Source organism: Mya arenaria, chromosome 8 (genome assembly GCF_026914265.1).
Source record: "Mya arenaria isolate MELC-2E11 chromosome 8, ASM2691426v1".
Lineage (NCBI taxonomy): Eukaryota > Metazoa > Mollusca > Bivalvia > Myida > Myidae > Mya > Mya arenaria.
In genome coordinates, this window is record NC_069129.1 from 31722321 (window position 1) to 31736833 (window position 14513).

The following is a 14513-nucleotide window of genomic DNA, read 5'->3' on the forward strand; positions in this document are numbered from 1 at the left end:
ACTTACACAACTAAATGGTCTGATGCGACACATTCGCATAACCATTTATTTCTTGTAAGTACATACTAACAACCTTTACGTTGTTTAGTGGTCTACATTGTATTGTGTAAACTACCCACTATCTGATGTCAATCATATGGACACTTAGGATGAATGCTCAGGGCATGAGTCAAGTTATGGCTAGTTTTAACTTACAAAAGTAAAAGGTTTAAATGCGATGCAGCCGCATAACCAATTATTTTGTGTAAGTTCATTTTAACAATATTAAAACGTTTTAGTGGTTTAAATTATATTTTGAAAACCATCAACTTACTTGGCCAGCCTTTATTTATATTTACTGCTTCACCTGATTAAATCAATAACAGCTGACTGCTGATTTACGTTTTGTCACGGTAAAATTAAATTGAAAATATAAAGAGTGTTAATTAAGTTAATTATGTTAATTCATTTATTCATTTCAACAAATCATCTTTCGTGTTTTTTTGTTTGATTTTTTTTTCACCGAGAGCTTCTCAGATTTATGAGGCATAACTAGTATGTTATTTAAGAAACAAATTAATAAAATTTGATATATAAGTATTGTAAAATTTTGTATTGTTACCTCCCTCTAATATATCATATCCTGCTCGTAGCGTCATTATGGTGTTATTCAAAAATCTGATCCATTCAAAAAATAATAAAACGGTGAATCAATATAAATTATATTAAATAAAGAAATAATCTCTATGTTAGAATCTAAAATGCACTTCTTTGCATCAGAATAATTGATGGTTTACCGTAATTGTTATTGAAAATGAAAATTCGTCGTTTCATTCAAGCATGGAATTGATATTCTAGTCCATGTTGTGAAAAGTTGAAAGATATTAAAATCTATGCAAATATGTAAATATTGGAAGCCCGTTGCCACCTTTTATTTTGGTATCATTTGAAAAGCGTTTGTGTGCAAGTTTGTTTTGATTTTCCAAAGAAATTGAATAAAAAAGTTGTTTGGCCTTCAGAGATTACCAATTATGTCATTACGACTTCATTTAAAATAAAGAGCAAATATTCCTATGCAATAACTGTTCAAGTATTTTAATGATATTATTATTTATATATTTATGATGTGTCATTTGTATTGAACTGTATTCATTATACGTTTATTATGTACTCTTCATATTGAAAATTATTAATGACAGTATATAATATACAGTCGAACCTCATTGGCTCGAACTCCCGGGACCGACGAAAATACGTCGAGCCTCGAAAAAATCGAGCCAAGCGGGAATGCTTATCTTCAGTTGAAAATAATCAGTCCTAATAATCCAGATTGAGCCAACGAGAAAATCGAGCAAAGCGAGTTCGAGCAAACGGGGTTCGACTGTTTACTCAAACGTCACTCGTATAAACTCAGAAGTTTGTTTGAATTTAAGACATTTGTATGGGGCAAATGAAGGTGAATTAAGACCTTTATAGAGGTGAGAGATTTCAGAAGGGAGACCTAGCAGAACAATCCGGATTAAGTCTCATTTCTGTATCATACTTTTGACTGCCTGAAGGCCGCGGGTACTACTTGAGCAATCTATCAGCTATCAGCGTCCGCTGTACAAGTACGTGATATTCAAAACATATAAATACTGTGGGGTCTATTCCATGCGTCAGCGTCCGATCCGCGTCCGATCCGTGTCCGTTCAAATCGAACATTTAGGCTTTTTGCGGATCCGTGGTCTAGTGATAACACACTAGACTTTCAATTCAGAGGTTGCAGGTTCGATTCCCCGTCGCACAACTAATACAAATACTAATCGTCTTTTCGGGAGGGACGTTAAATGGGGGTCCCGTGTGACACGACTATACACTGCTACGCGTTGGAGAACCAAGGTAGCTAATCAGGTTTTTTTTTTCAATATAGCATATTTTATGACTGAGTATCAAATTATATCTGTATGTGTACAAAACAATTTCGACTATTGAATAAAATTACTTTAAAATATCAGATGGTATTTCTACATAAATATACTAGGGTCTTTATTGTTCACGTACACATAGGGTATGGTTTTTCTTTTAAAACTCGGATTCGGACTACGTATTTGGACGGTGGACGCGATCAGCAATATAATTGTTTTAATTGTGGTTCATCTTATTTGGGAGAAGTGTGCATCTTTAAGTAATATTTGTTCATTTAATGATTGAATAAACTGTCCGTTTACTAGCGACTCTAGATGTATCCAGTTAATCGAAAACTGACGCAAACTCAACATTATGCCTTATAATTAAATAAATGTGTGGCCCATAACCCCAAGGGACGAAACGGGAGGAATTTCAAGGCAAGCTTTTCCCGGAATATAACGTTCGCTCGCCGATTTTCAAATTCAAGCAATGTTTAAGAGGAGTGTTCTGTTCCATTTATGGAAACTTCGTTAATTGTGGTAGATGAATTTACATTTTCAGATAAGAGAAATGCGTTTTTGATTTGTATGGAAGTATTTTCATCGCAGCACGTACGGTAGTATTTTCATTGTGTATCTCCATGTTTGAGCATATATGGTAGTATTTCCATTGTGTATCTCCATGTTTGAGCATATACGGTAGTATTTCCATTGTGTATCTCCATGTTTGAGCATAAATGGTAGTATTTTCATTGTGTATCTCCATATTTGAGCATATATGGTAGTATTTCCATTGTGTATCTCCATGTTTGAGCATGTATGGTAGTATTTCCATTGTGTATCTCCATGTTTGAGCACATATGGTAGTATTTCCATTAAGTATCTCCATGTTTGAGCATATATAGGTGTATTTCCATTGCGTATCTCCATGTTTGAGCATATATGGTAGTATTTTAATTGCGTATCTCCATGTTTGAGCATATGTGGAAGTATTTGCATTGTAGCTTCATGTTTAAGTATATATTGTTGTATTTTCATTGTATCTCCATGTTTGAGCATATGTGGAAGTATTTCATTGCATATATCAATGTTTAAGCATTCGTTCTTTATTGCCATTTTAATGTTCGTTAGCACTTCGTTTTCTTTTACAAAAAGGCAGATTATGTTGTGGATTACATTTAGTTTTGCAGCAGTAGTTACCACAGTGCAAAAGTGGAACTGCTCCGTAGATTTTAGCAATTCTCCTTTTAATGTGTATTGACCTCAGGTTAAGTTATTGTTAATGGTCCAATAGGCTCCATTTTGTAAACGGGGCGATAACTCTTGTCATGAAAATTCAGATGTTTACATTGTCAATTTGAAGCTCTAGCTGGTCATACAAATTGTTCTAGACGAGTTTTGACAGCTGATGACGTAGCTGTGATTTCTATTTCCGGTTTGTGGAGAAATAGGCATCGCAAGCGTTTTATTTACTCGCGTTTTTGTGCAAATATTTTATGAACATTCATCAATGAACTTTTATTAATGCATTTATACATGACAAAAATAACACTGGCCGCTATTTACTGAGTGAAAATTCGGAATGGTATTACGAGTTGATAAAACAAATGAAAGGAAACACTTGATTTGAAACAGTTTTCAAAGTCTGTTTTATGATATATCGGTATTCAGTCAAAAATTCAGTCTGATTCGCTTGAAGACGGAAGACGGGTCGTTTTCCAAATACATGTATAGAGTGAAGACCACCCTTGGTTGTTGACATTTTAGGCGGGTAAAAAGAAATCATTGAATAAGGAATGCTTTATGTGGTCAAATCAAGTTTAATACAATAAGTACACATTAACTGAAGGAATATGATGATAATATACCCAGTGTCCAAACAAGCTTGCCTATGGGAAACCTGGCATGGGTGACCCCGCGTAATATTTGTTCAGTAGGGTTTTTGCTTACTGTCTGTTTATTTATAAAAAGAAATGACTAAAAATTACATTATTGATAATTTATCGCAGTATGTAATTTTGTTCTTTATTTCAATAGAAATGTGTCGTGAAATGATCCATTTTTATTTAATTATTTCATTAAGTGAGTGTAATACAACTCTTTAAATTATTATTTGATTTCATTATATACACATGATAAGTTGGCAAGCGATAAATATCACGATAAACGTCTGTCCGTAATACGACCGCATTCCACTCGTTTATAAATACAACTACCCCGATCAAATGAAGTACTTATACCCATATTACACTTTTGTACTAAAACTTGAAATGACGTCATTTCGTCCTACTAATAATATAGGAATGCATCTTTTACGCTCACCCCGCCCATTCTTAATCATTAAGAATTCACTTCATCTCATCTTACTATTACTTAGTAGAAAACGTGTCACGCAAACGCATGTTATAAAAGTGATATAAGCGAAAGATAATAGCGACTAGAAGCCATCAATGCGGGGCATTTTAGTAACAAGAATGGGCTATCATTCACTCAGAGGTCCATATTAAAATTTATGGTTCTAATTGCTGCGCTTGACTTAGTTGATTTATTTTTATACATATCTCCATATAAAGAAAAACCTATACATACACTCTAAACTTTACCGCACAGTATAGTCATCGATAAAGTGTTTGATGGAATATAAAGAGACGGGAATTTTAATAATACTCAATTATCATTGGTCCTCAAATAGGACCATACACTAAACCTCGTAAGAAACGATTTTTCAACCACATGCAAAAGTTAATTTTTAATTATATATAAATAGAGTCGAACCCCGATGGCTCGAACTCCTAGGGACCGGTGAAAATACATCGAGCCTCGACTTTAGTATAAATAAATCGGTCGTTTACATCTAGTTCGAGCCAACGAAGAATTCGAGCCAAGCGAGTTCGAGCCAGCGGGGTTCGAATTTATATAAAATACTGTTTCAAATCTATACAAGAAACAGCTATGCCAGGACAAAACACCTTCTTAAACATGTCTTAAAATAAAATACATCGTAATATATTGTTTAAAACCCCACCATATGAGAATAACACGAAAATGCGTCGTTGTATTTGATGTTTCAACACTTGTTAACAAGGATAATGGCACATTTGCCGTTTACTACCGTACTGCATCGAGGACAGAGTTTTATTTAACGTGCAATTATGAGATATATATCCGCGAAACTTGACTTTATATCATATTTAGATAAACTAATATTTGTTTTGTCAATTAATATACGCATACTACTGCTCACTTGTATAGAATATGATTATTCACGGTATTCTTCTATCTAAACCTTAATAAGTAATCAAACACGTCTATTTATTGTGTATGTATACATAAATGGGAAACCTATACTGTAGTTTTGCTTTTAAGAAGGGTAGAATACATTGTGTGATGTTCTAATTTAACTAGAAATGTAATGGTGGATTAAAACACTTCGACCGTTTCAAGCAGTAAGTAGAATCGATTTTTTTCTTCAAATTAATGGTTTAATTATATACAGTGCAGGGTCATTGTAAAGATTCGAGTTTTAAATTAATGCTATAAATTGCCCTAAATCCGAATTTGTAAAGGTCAGTGCGTAATATCATAATGCAATGCGATATCTATATTAATTGTCCAAAAGCCAAGTTGTTATTGCGTAACAATGTTATCTTTAAAGCCGATTAGATTTTGATGCAAAACAGATAATTTTAAAACAAATCGTTTACGAGTAGATAATTTTAAGAGGAAGTTATTTGTAGGTAGGTAAATAAATAAGTTTATTATTATTGTGACATGTACAATTCCATCAAATAAGAGTATGTTTACAAAATGTTTCGCACGACCAGATGGGTCTATAAGTCGCCCGAACTGAGAATATTTCGTATATACATTATATTCATATAGCATCGCATCGTTATATAATATGATATCAAATTATAGTTTGAACAAAGAATTTCAATGTTAACAAATTTGTCACTACGAATAACTAATACTTCGTATTTTCAAATACGCACAGTGAAGAGTTAACAGTAAATTTTGTTGAAAAATGCACTCTTACTCCAACATAAAGCAGTAAGACAATTAATACAATTGCTTTAATATACCGAAAAGGATGAATACATATAGAAAACGATAGTTCTTAGGAAGGACGCCTTGTTTTATTTGAAAAATATATGTGTGTGGAGCTTAAATAGTGTGCAAAGTGTTGGAAATTAAAATGTGATGGCAGAAAGAAAAAACAAGCGAAAAAAGAGCAGTGAAGGTGAGGAACAAAAAACAACAAATTCAAACAAAGAGAGGCGAAAAGCGGGAAAATCACCAGAGGATTATTACATCGAACTTAATCAGCATTTCCCTGCTGGTGAAAACTTGTCAAACCTGGATAATACAGTTTTTCATTCAATGGCTAGCGGTACAGCTAACGGTACATACCTTTGTAATAAAAATATGTCTCAATTACCACAAACACCGGGGATGACAGTTGGACTCAATTACAGCAGTCCACCACAGTACGTCAACATGGCTAACATGGCTAATTTGCAACCCGTTATGCAGCCATGTTTTCAACCCCCCTCGAAGATGCAACTCCACACGGAAATACAAGCTTCATGACATCGACACCGAGTCACAATACACAACAAGACAAATATACCAATCCAAACGCAAGCCCAACTAGCCCATCTAACAGCGATATAATGCAGTTCCTTAAGTCAAACTTTGAAAAGGTAAATACTAGGCTCGATATATTAGAAAAGTTATAAACAAAGGTGAATGAGGTTGACGCAAAACTCTCAAAACTATGGTCAGATTTGGAAAAACGTGTAACAAAAAGTGAAGAAAAAGTACCTTAGAAGAAAAAATCAACGGACGAAAATTCGATGCGGCAACAGAAAATGAAGAAATTGCCAAACTTAAGAAAGACAATGAGGGTATTAAGGCAAATTAAAATTTTATCGAGACACAGGCGCTTGCAAACAATCTAATCATAGGCGGAATACTCACCTGGGAGAACGAGGGGACGGCAAGAAACGATGGAACTTCCGGTGCGGCGGCGCCCACGGAGAACATGGCGGACACCAAAAAGGCAGTGCATAAATTTATTTTGGAAGTGCTTAAAATACCAGAACAGGATGCAAACGATATTAAAATTGAAAAGGCCAGGAGGATAGGGTTCGCGAAAGGAAATAGACCTTGAAATGTGCTTGTTACTTTTAGGTACTTCTCGGATAAAGAAAAGGTCAAGGCAAACAGAGATAATCTCAAGGACACAGAAACTTTCATGCATGATCAGTACCCGAGAGACGTTGTCGAAAAACGGAAAAAAACTAATTCCAATAATGCTGGCAGCACGAAAAGACAAAGTTGATGCGTACATTAAGTACAACCAACTTTTTGTGAATGGTCATGAGTACACCGACGGCAAGTATGGTAAAGTACAATAGGACAGATATGAGGGTGAGTTGAAAATTTGTTCTTGGAACTGTAATGGTCTTACCAAAGACAAGCTAAATGATGACGAATTCCTTAAAATCATACAGGGGACTGATATCGCATTTTGATATGAAACATGGACTTGTGAAAGTAGCGACATTGAAATAGATTGTTACACATCGCATAATTATTTTCGACGCTTCCAACACAGAAACGCAAGGCGTAATAGTGGCGGAATTGCATTATATTACAAAAGCAAGCTACAGCCTGGTATAAATATTGTAAAAACGCATTTTAAATTTTTAATACAACAGCATGGATTCGGCTCGACAAAAGATTTTTTGGGCTGATAGAAGATCTGTACATATGTGGTGCATATGTTTGGGGAAATAACTCGCCTGCATATCATGTTTTTGACCATAACCTTTTTGAAATCATTGAAAATGATATATTATACTTCAAGACGTTTGGAAAAGTAGCTCTTATGGGTGACTTAAATGCGCGGGTCGGTGGGAAGGCCGACTACATTCTTTGTGACAATGCAGTATCGAATTTAGACCCCGACGACTATGTGCCAGATACGCCCCTGGGAAGGGTAACACAAGACACAGTACATAACTCGCACGGTATACAGCTGACCTATTTCAAGCGACAGGCATGCGTATTTGTAACGGACGATTAGAGATCAGTGGATCGGTGACGTATTACTCAACAAACGGCTGCAGTTTGATAGATTATCTTTTGATCGAGGAAAGTAACTTCAGTGTCATAACAAAGTTTAACTGTCCAGTGTTTAATACCTTTTCTGACCATGCCCCTATTATGTTTGCAATTAACTGTTATAACTCGATCACAAATACTCCCGAGGCAAATATGTCACATTCTGTTAAATGGGACGAAAGGAATAAGGACGAATTTCGTAGAAATATAATATCTTCATTGCCTGAATTTAATGCAATACGTAATCGCATTGACAGAAACAGTCAGGATAGCATCAATGAAGGTGTTTCCAAATTTGCAAAATTAATTAACGATGTTGCTTTGCCACTTTTCTATAAAGAACGAAAAAATAGAAGGGGATGCAATGAAATTTATAATCCATCAGACTGGTTTAATGCAGAGTGCCGTGAGAAAAAATCGGAATATAAAACTGCGTTGCACACTTTTAATGTAACTAAAAGTGCAGAAAATAGAAATATATTGAGTGAAAAGAAGAGAGCGTATAAAATCATAGCTCGAAAGACTAATCTTTTTTATCATGAAAATAAAATTAAAGAAATTGAAGGTTTGAAATGTAAACGCCCAAAAGACTTCTGGAAGTATTTCTCCAAGAAAAAGTCGCCGATGGGAGAAAACATTAGCATGACGGACTTAAATACTTTAAATCTCTATCAGAAGAAACTGAACACGGTCATAATGCTGCCGTGATAGAAGAGGACGTGCCCCTTCCGCACGAGGAGTTAGACGTTGACGTCACGGTGGACGATGTTAAACGTGCAATGAAAACATTAAAACGAGGGAAAGCTGGTGGTCCTGATTTTCTTATCAATGAATATTTTATTGAAGCGGGCGACATTTTGATAGGTCATATAGTCGATTTGTTTAATCACATATTACACAGCGGAGTATTCCCTATAGAATGGATGATCGGCATTATAGTACCAGTATTTAAAAAGGGGACCGAAATGACGTCAATAATTACAGAGGTATTACTTTGATAAGTTGCTTCGCCAAGATTTTTACATCTGCTGTTCACCACCGTTTGTCTGTTTACTGTGAGAAGTACAATATTATCACCGATGCACAATTAGGGTTCAGGAAAACATGTCTACTGTAGATGCCATTTTTTGTTTGAATGGGCTTATTGAGCACTATTTACAGAACGGTAAAAGACTATATTGCTCATTCATAGATATGCGGAAGGCCTTTGACAGTATCCAAAGAAACGCCCTGTGACACAAACTGAAAACTTTAGACATTTCTGGGAAAGTTCTGAACATTGCTAAAGCCATGTACGAATCGGTACGGAGACAGGTGAAGCACTGTGGAAACTTCTCCGATTTTATAGACCTAAAACTCGGCCTCGCTCAAGGAGAAGTATGTTCTTCGATATTTTATTCACTTTACGTAGAAGACCTAGAAATTAACCTTGCATCTAGGTTCGAAAGCGGATTATCGTTAAACGACATTTCCCTTATACTGCTATTATACGCCGATGATATGGCCCTCCTTGCGGAGACCCCCGACGATCTTCAGAACTTGATTTAACTACACGAATATTGTTCTAGCTGGGGGCTATACAATACAGACAAAACAAAAATAATAGTTTTTAAGCGGAGAGGTAGAAAATTAAACAATGAACAATGGTTTTATGAAGGTGTTGAATTAGATGTTGTAAACGAATTTAACTACCTAGGTAGCGTGTTTAGTGCAGATGGTACATTCAGTACGAATCAAAGCACCGTGGCAAGTAAAGGATTAAGAGCCATGAACCAAAACACTCAACTTATAGCCCTAAGGTTTGTTGTGAGCTCTTTGACTCATTTGTAGCGTCAATTTTAAACTATGCATGTGAAATATGGGGTCATGTTAAATCTAAGGAGATCAAACGCATACATTTGAAGTTTTGTAAACGCATTTTAGGTGTTAAATTATGGTGTAGCAATGCCGCTATTTATGGAGAATTGCGACGATACCCATTGTATATAAACAGATTTTCCAGAATTATAAAGTATTGGTTGGAAGTGGTTAAGAGTAAAAATTGTGTTATAAATGCTATATATAACTGTTTGTTACAAGACTGTATCGATGGTAAATCAAATTGGTTATCAAAAATTCAAGAATTATTATGCAGATATGGATATGCATATGTGTGGGAAGATCCCCAGTCTATTAATTGCAATCATTTAATTGTGCAATTTAAACAAACCATGATCGACAATTTCATGCAGGAATGCCATAGGGATTTAGAAAATAACATCGTTTTATCCTTATTGTATAAACATATGAAATTAAACTTTGAGTACGAGCAATATTTGGACGTCATTAGGAATTCAGAAAAGAGACGTTTAGTCGTTCAGATGAGAACTTCTACACATCGGTTAAGAATAGAAACCGGAAGATACGGACGAAATCGTATTGAAAGACTTGAACGTGTATGCCAAGTGTGCAACTCAAATGACATTGAAGATGAGTTCCATTTTTTGTTTAAATGTGCACCTTATGAAGAGATTAGACGAAGACACATTAAAACTTTTTATTGGAGAAATCCAAGTGTTTTTAAAATTCTTTTACTGCTTAATTCTAAAAAAAGAAACGAACTTAATAATCTTTCCACCTATATAAGAAATGCATATCGAATTAGAAATAACGTATTAAACAACACTGTATGATTTTTTTCTTTGCATAATATATCCAGGATGTGATGAAATATTATAATTTGTTCTCTTGTTTTCATCTTTATGTGCGCATGCACTGCTTAATATTTAATTATCACTTTGTTAATATTTAGAAACTCATACTCTTGTTTTGCTTATTGTTTAACATTTGTATCGATCTTTTTTGTATATCTTTATGATGAGAAACCGTAATGGTTTAAATCGAATAAATTCTGTTCTGTTTATTTGGAAGAAAGGTGTAAAAAACACACGGAATTTCTACCTTATGAGACGATAGTTGATCACTGTAAATATTTTTAGACCCATCAGTCATTTAAATAAGAAAGAGAGGTAGATATAGGCAGACTTGCCCAGTAAGTGGGTAGTTCATGTAGTCTACACAATATATTTAGACCACTAAAGACTTAAAGCTTGTTAGTATGACATCATGATGCGAATTGGATAGTAATTCGACTGTGTCGCATCAAACCATAAGTTTTTGTACGTACTTACTTAATATCTTTAACCTTTATTTGATGGTCAAATCTTAATATATCATACTTTTTCCATGTGATTATCAATTTTAAAACTTACATGTCGGGGTATTTTTCAGGTTTTATATGAGCACCAATCGGTTTCTTCACCATGACGCGATATTTCATTCTACTGGTCGCCACGACTCTCCTTCACGTTATTCAAGCAATGCGCGTGGAAATATCAGGTATGTCAGAAGTTCTAGTGTTTTATTTTTTGTCTAGGCATCTTGCAAGAAAATTATAATGATTTCAGCTTTAAATATTTGCTCTGGTCCGTCTGTCCGTCCTGAATTCTTGTGGCACGCGCTCCTCCTATAAATAAACATATTGATTTTACTTCGAGACCCATTAATGTCCTAAAAGCTGCACTCTCACAGATTTACCATTTTTACAACTTAACATCAATTTTTGAACTTAAATAGAAAAATATGTGACAATCTTTTTGTCAGCAGTCTTATATGAATGGTTTACATGCATTTTCGAATAAATTTGCTCAAATAAAAAAAAAAAATGTTTTTAAAACGTTTAATCTATGAGAGTGCAGCTTTAACCTAGTACTTACTTCCGATTTCAAATCAAAGAAATGTTCATTGACAATGTGTAACATGAAACGGTGGGACGGCGGAATTTACCGAACAAGTACGATCTAAAAAGTGATCCCTGTCTAAGCAGTTATTCGGAATCAGTAAAAAAACACAGCTTTTCTGTCCGATCATCGTTTTTGTCATTTAAATCTTTCAGTTTTTTTCGACAGAAAATATATTTATCACGCCCACAACATGAATGACTCAGTCCATTAGTCCAGGGGTGTTGATAACGAACAGTCTCAAGTCTGAGTTCAGACTCAAGACTCATTATGGCAAAACTTCATTTCATCGTAACTTTCCTTCAATCCGAGTATTGATGGTAAAAATTGCTGAAATATATTGATATTTGAATGTTTTACTATTATCAACATTCATTTTTGTAAAAGAAATGGAATAAATATGATTTTTGTTCCTTTATAAAAATGTTTTTTTGAGTCTGCGTCTAGACTTGGACTTGGGACTGTTTGTAATCATGGGCCCTGGACTTTATCTATATTAGATGACTAATATTTTTATCGTATCAAAAGGCGTCTTTCTTTTCGATACCGATACATTAATAAAACATTCCCCAAAATTGATCAATGTAAAAAGATTGTCGACATGAAATATACGTTACGGGGTAAGTAGATGACCTGATATGGACTATACGCGGCGCAGGAAACCATATTTAGGTTCGAACGCTCTCACCCGATATGATTTCCATTACCCTGTATATTTAATAATCGGTCACCTACTAACCCCGTAACTTGTTATTTAGTATTTTACATAGACTCTTTAAACTAAATAAGATGTAAGCATGGAAATGTTACATAGTTTGGCCAGAGTTAAGGCCCTTGACTTATTGAAGAATGTTTCGAGTTGTGAAAGCGAAAAGGTTCTAAGTGACATTAAATAAAGAAGCAGATAGAATCTTTTCTCTTTCACCCCTCGAGTTGCCCTTTATGAGGTTTCGTCTTCATTTACGATGATGGTGTAAGTCGTGAGGATGGTGTATATGCGAATTGCAGTGTAATGAAGAACTCTCTCGATTTCAGACTATGCTAACCACCCGTGTAAGCGGAACTGCCTACAGACCCGACATATACCGATGACATGTGAATACAATTTCACGATCGAACACTACCAGACGTTATCACGGGCATGTTTCAACTGTCCCTATGACGCAGCGGACTGCTACCGGCCCCATTGTATCCCTGGAGATGGGAACGTAAGGGCCGTCAAAGTCGTGAATCGCATGATGCCAGGACCAGCACTTCATGTAAGCCTTTTTTTTAAAAAGAAGAAAGTCGATGTATTGTCATAATCTATTATTGTTTGTTTTGGCATAGGCGTGCAAAAACATAAAAATGGCCATTAGTGAAAACCTGTTCATAATATTGACGTGATACTTTAATGTTACACCAATGTAACGAATGACAATGTGTATGATGGTCCATAACCCCGGATTTAAGATATATTGAGTTATGCCCCTTTCAACTTAAAACAGATGAGCATTATTGTTGACTCCGCGGCACTTTTGTTTTGTTTTAGAGTACATGTTCGATTTTGGTAGAAACAACTGTACAGCTGCTATATCTTAGTGATGTTTACTTCGATTGCCATGATTGTGATTACCGCTGAGACCAAATAATAAGTTTTGGGTTTGAATCATTTCAAATAACCTTGAGAATCGCAACAACGGTGAGGAATGTCACTCTGAGTTCGCCATAACGGTGAGGAATGTCACTCTGAGTTCGCCATAACGGTGAGGAGTGTCAATCTGAGTTCGCCATAACGGCGAGGAATGCCACTCTGAGTTCGCCATAACGGTGAGGAGTGTCACTCTGAGTTCGCCATAACGGTGAGGAATGTCACTCTGAGTTCGCCATAACGGTGAGGAGTGTCAATCTGAGTTCGCCATAACGGCGAGGAATGCCACTCTGAGTTCGCCATAACGGTGAGCAATGCCCGTCTGAGTTCGCCATAACGGCGAGGAATATCACTCTGAGTTCGCCATAACGGTGAGCAATGCCACTCTGAGATCGCCATAACGGTGAGGAGTGTCACTCTGAGATCGCCATAACGGTGAGGAGTGTCACTCTGAGTTCGCCATAACGGTGAGGAGTGTCACTCTGAGTTCGCCATAACGATGAGGAATGTCACTCTGAGATCGCCATAACGGTGAGGAGTGTCACTCTGAGATCGCCATAACGGTGAGGAGTGTCACTCTGAGTTCGCCATAACGGTGAGGAATGTCACTCTGAGATCGCCATAACGGTGAGGAGTGTCACTCTGAGTTCGCCATAACGATGAGGAATGTCACTCTGAGTTCGCCATAACGGTGAGGAGTGTCACTCTGAGATCGCCATAACGGTGAGGAGTGTCACTCTGAGATCGCCATAACGATGAGGAGTGTCACTCTGAGTTCGCCAAAACGATGAGGAATGTCACTCTGAGATCGCCATAACGATGAGGAGTGTCACTCTGAGTTCGCCAAAACGATGAGGAATGTCACTCTGAGATCGCCATAACGATGAGGAGTGTCATTCTGAGTTCGCCATAACGGTGAGGAATGTCACTCTGAGATCGCCATAACGGTGAGGAGTGTCACTCTGAAATCGCCATAACGATGAGGAGTGTCACTCTGAGTTCGCCATAACGGTGAGGAATGTCACTCTGAGATCGCCATAACGGCGAGGAATGTCACTCTGAGTTCGCCATAACGGCGAGGAATGTCCCTCTGTGTTCGTCATAACG

General features: G+C 36.2%; 1 protein-coding gene across 4 annotated transcripts in view; it reads left to right on the top strand.

Moving 5' to 3' along the window:
• Positions 1 to 14513, top strand: part of LOC128242308 (uncharacterized) — a 36700-nt gene that overhangs the window by 393 nt on the left and 21794 nt on the right. Inside the window, exons 1-3 of one of the 4 annotated variants that reach the window (XM_052959407.1) lie at positions 2462 to 2480; positions 11268 to 11375; positions 12812 to 13035. In XM_052959407.1, coding sequence (XP_052815367.1) covers positions 11300 to 11375; positions 12812 to 13035 — 300 coding nt within the window. In that variant the 5' untranslated portion in view covers positions 2462 to 2480; positions 11268 to 11299. Of the gene's footprint in view, positions 1 to 2461; positions 2481 to 5160; positions 5315 to 5586; positions 5606 to 11267; positions 11376 to 12811; positions 13036 to 14513 lie in introns of those variants that run through there. The other 3 variants (XM_052959405.1, XM_052959408.1, XM_052959406.1) reach the window with 3 other exon arrangements.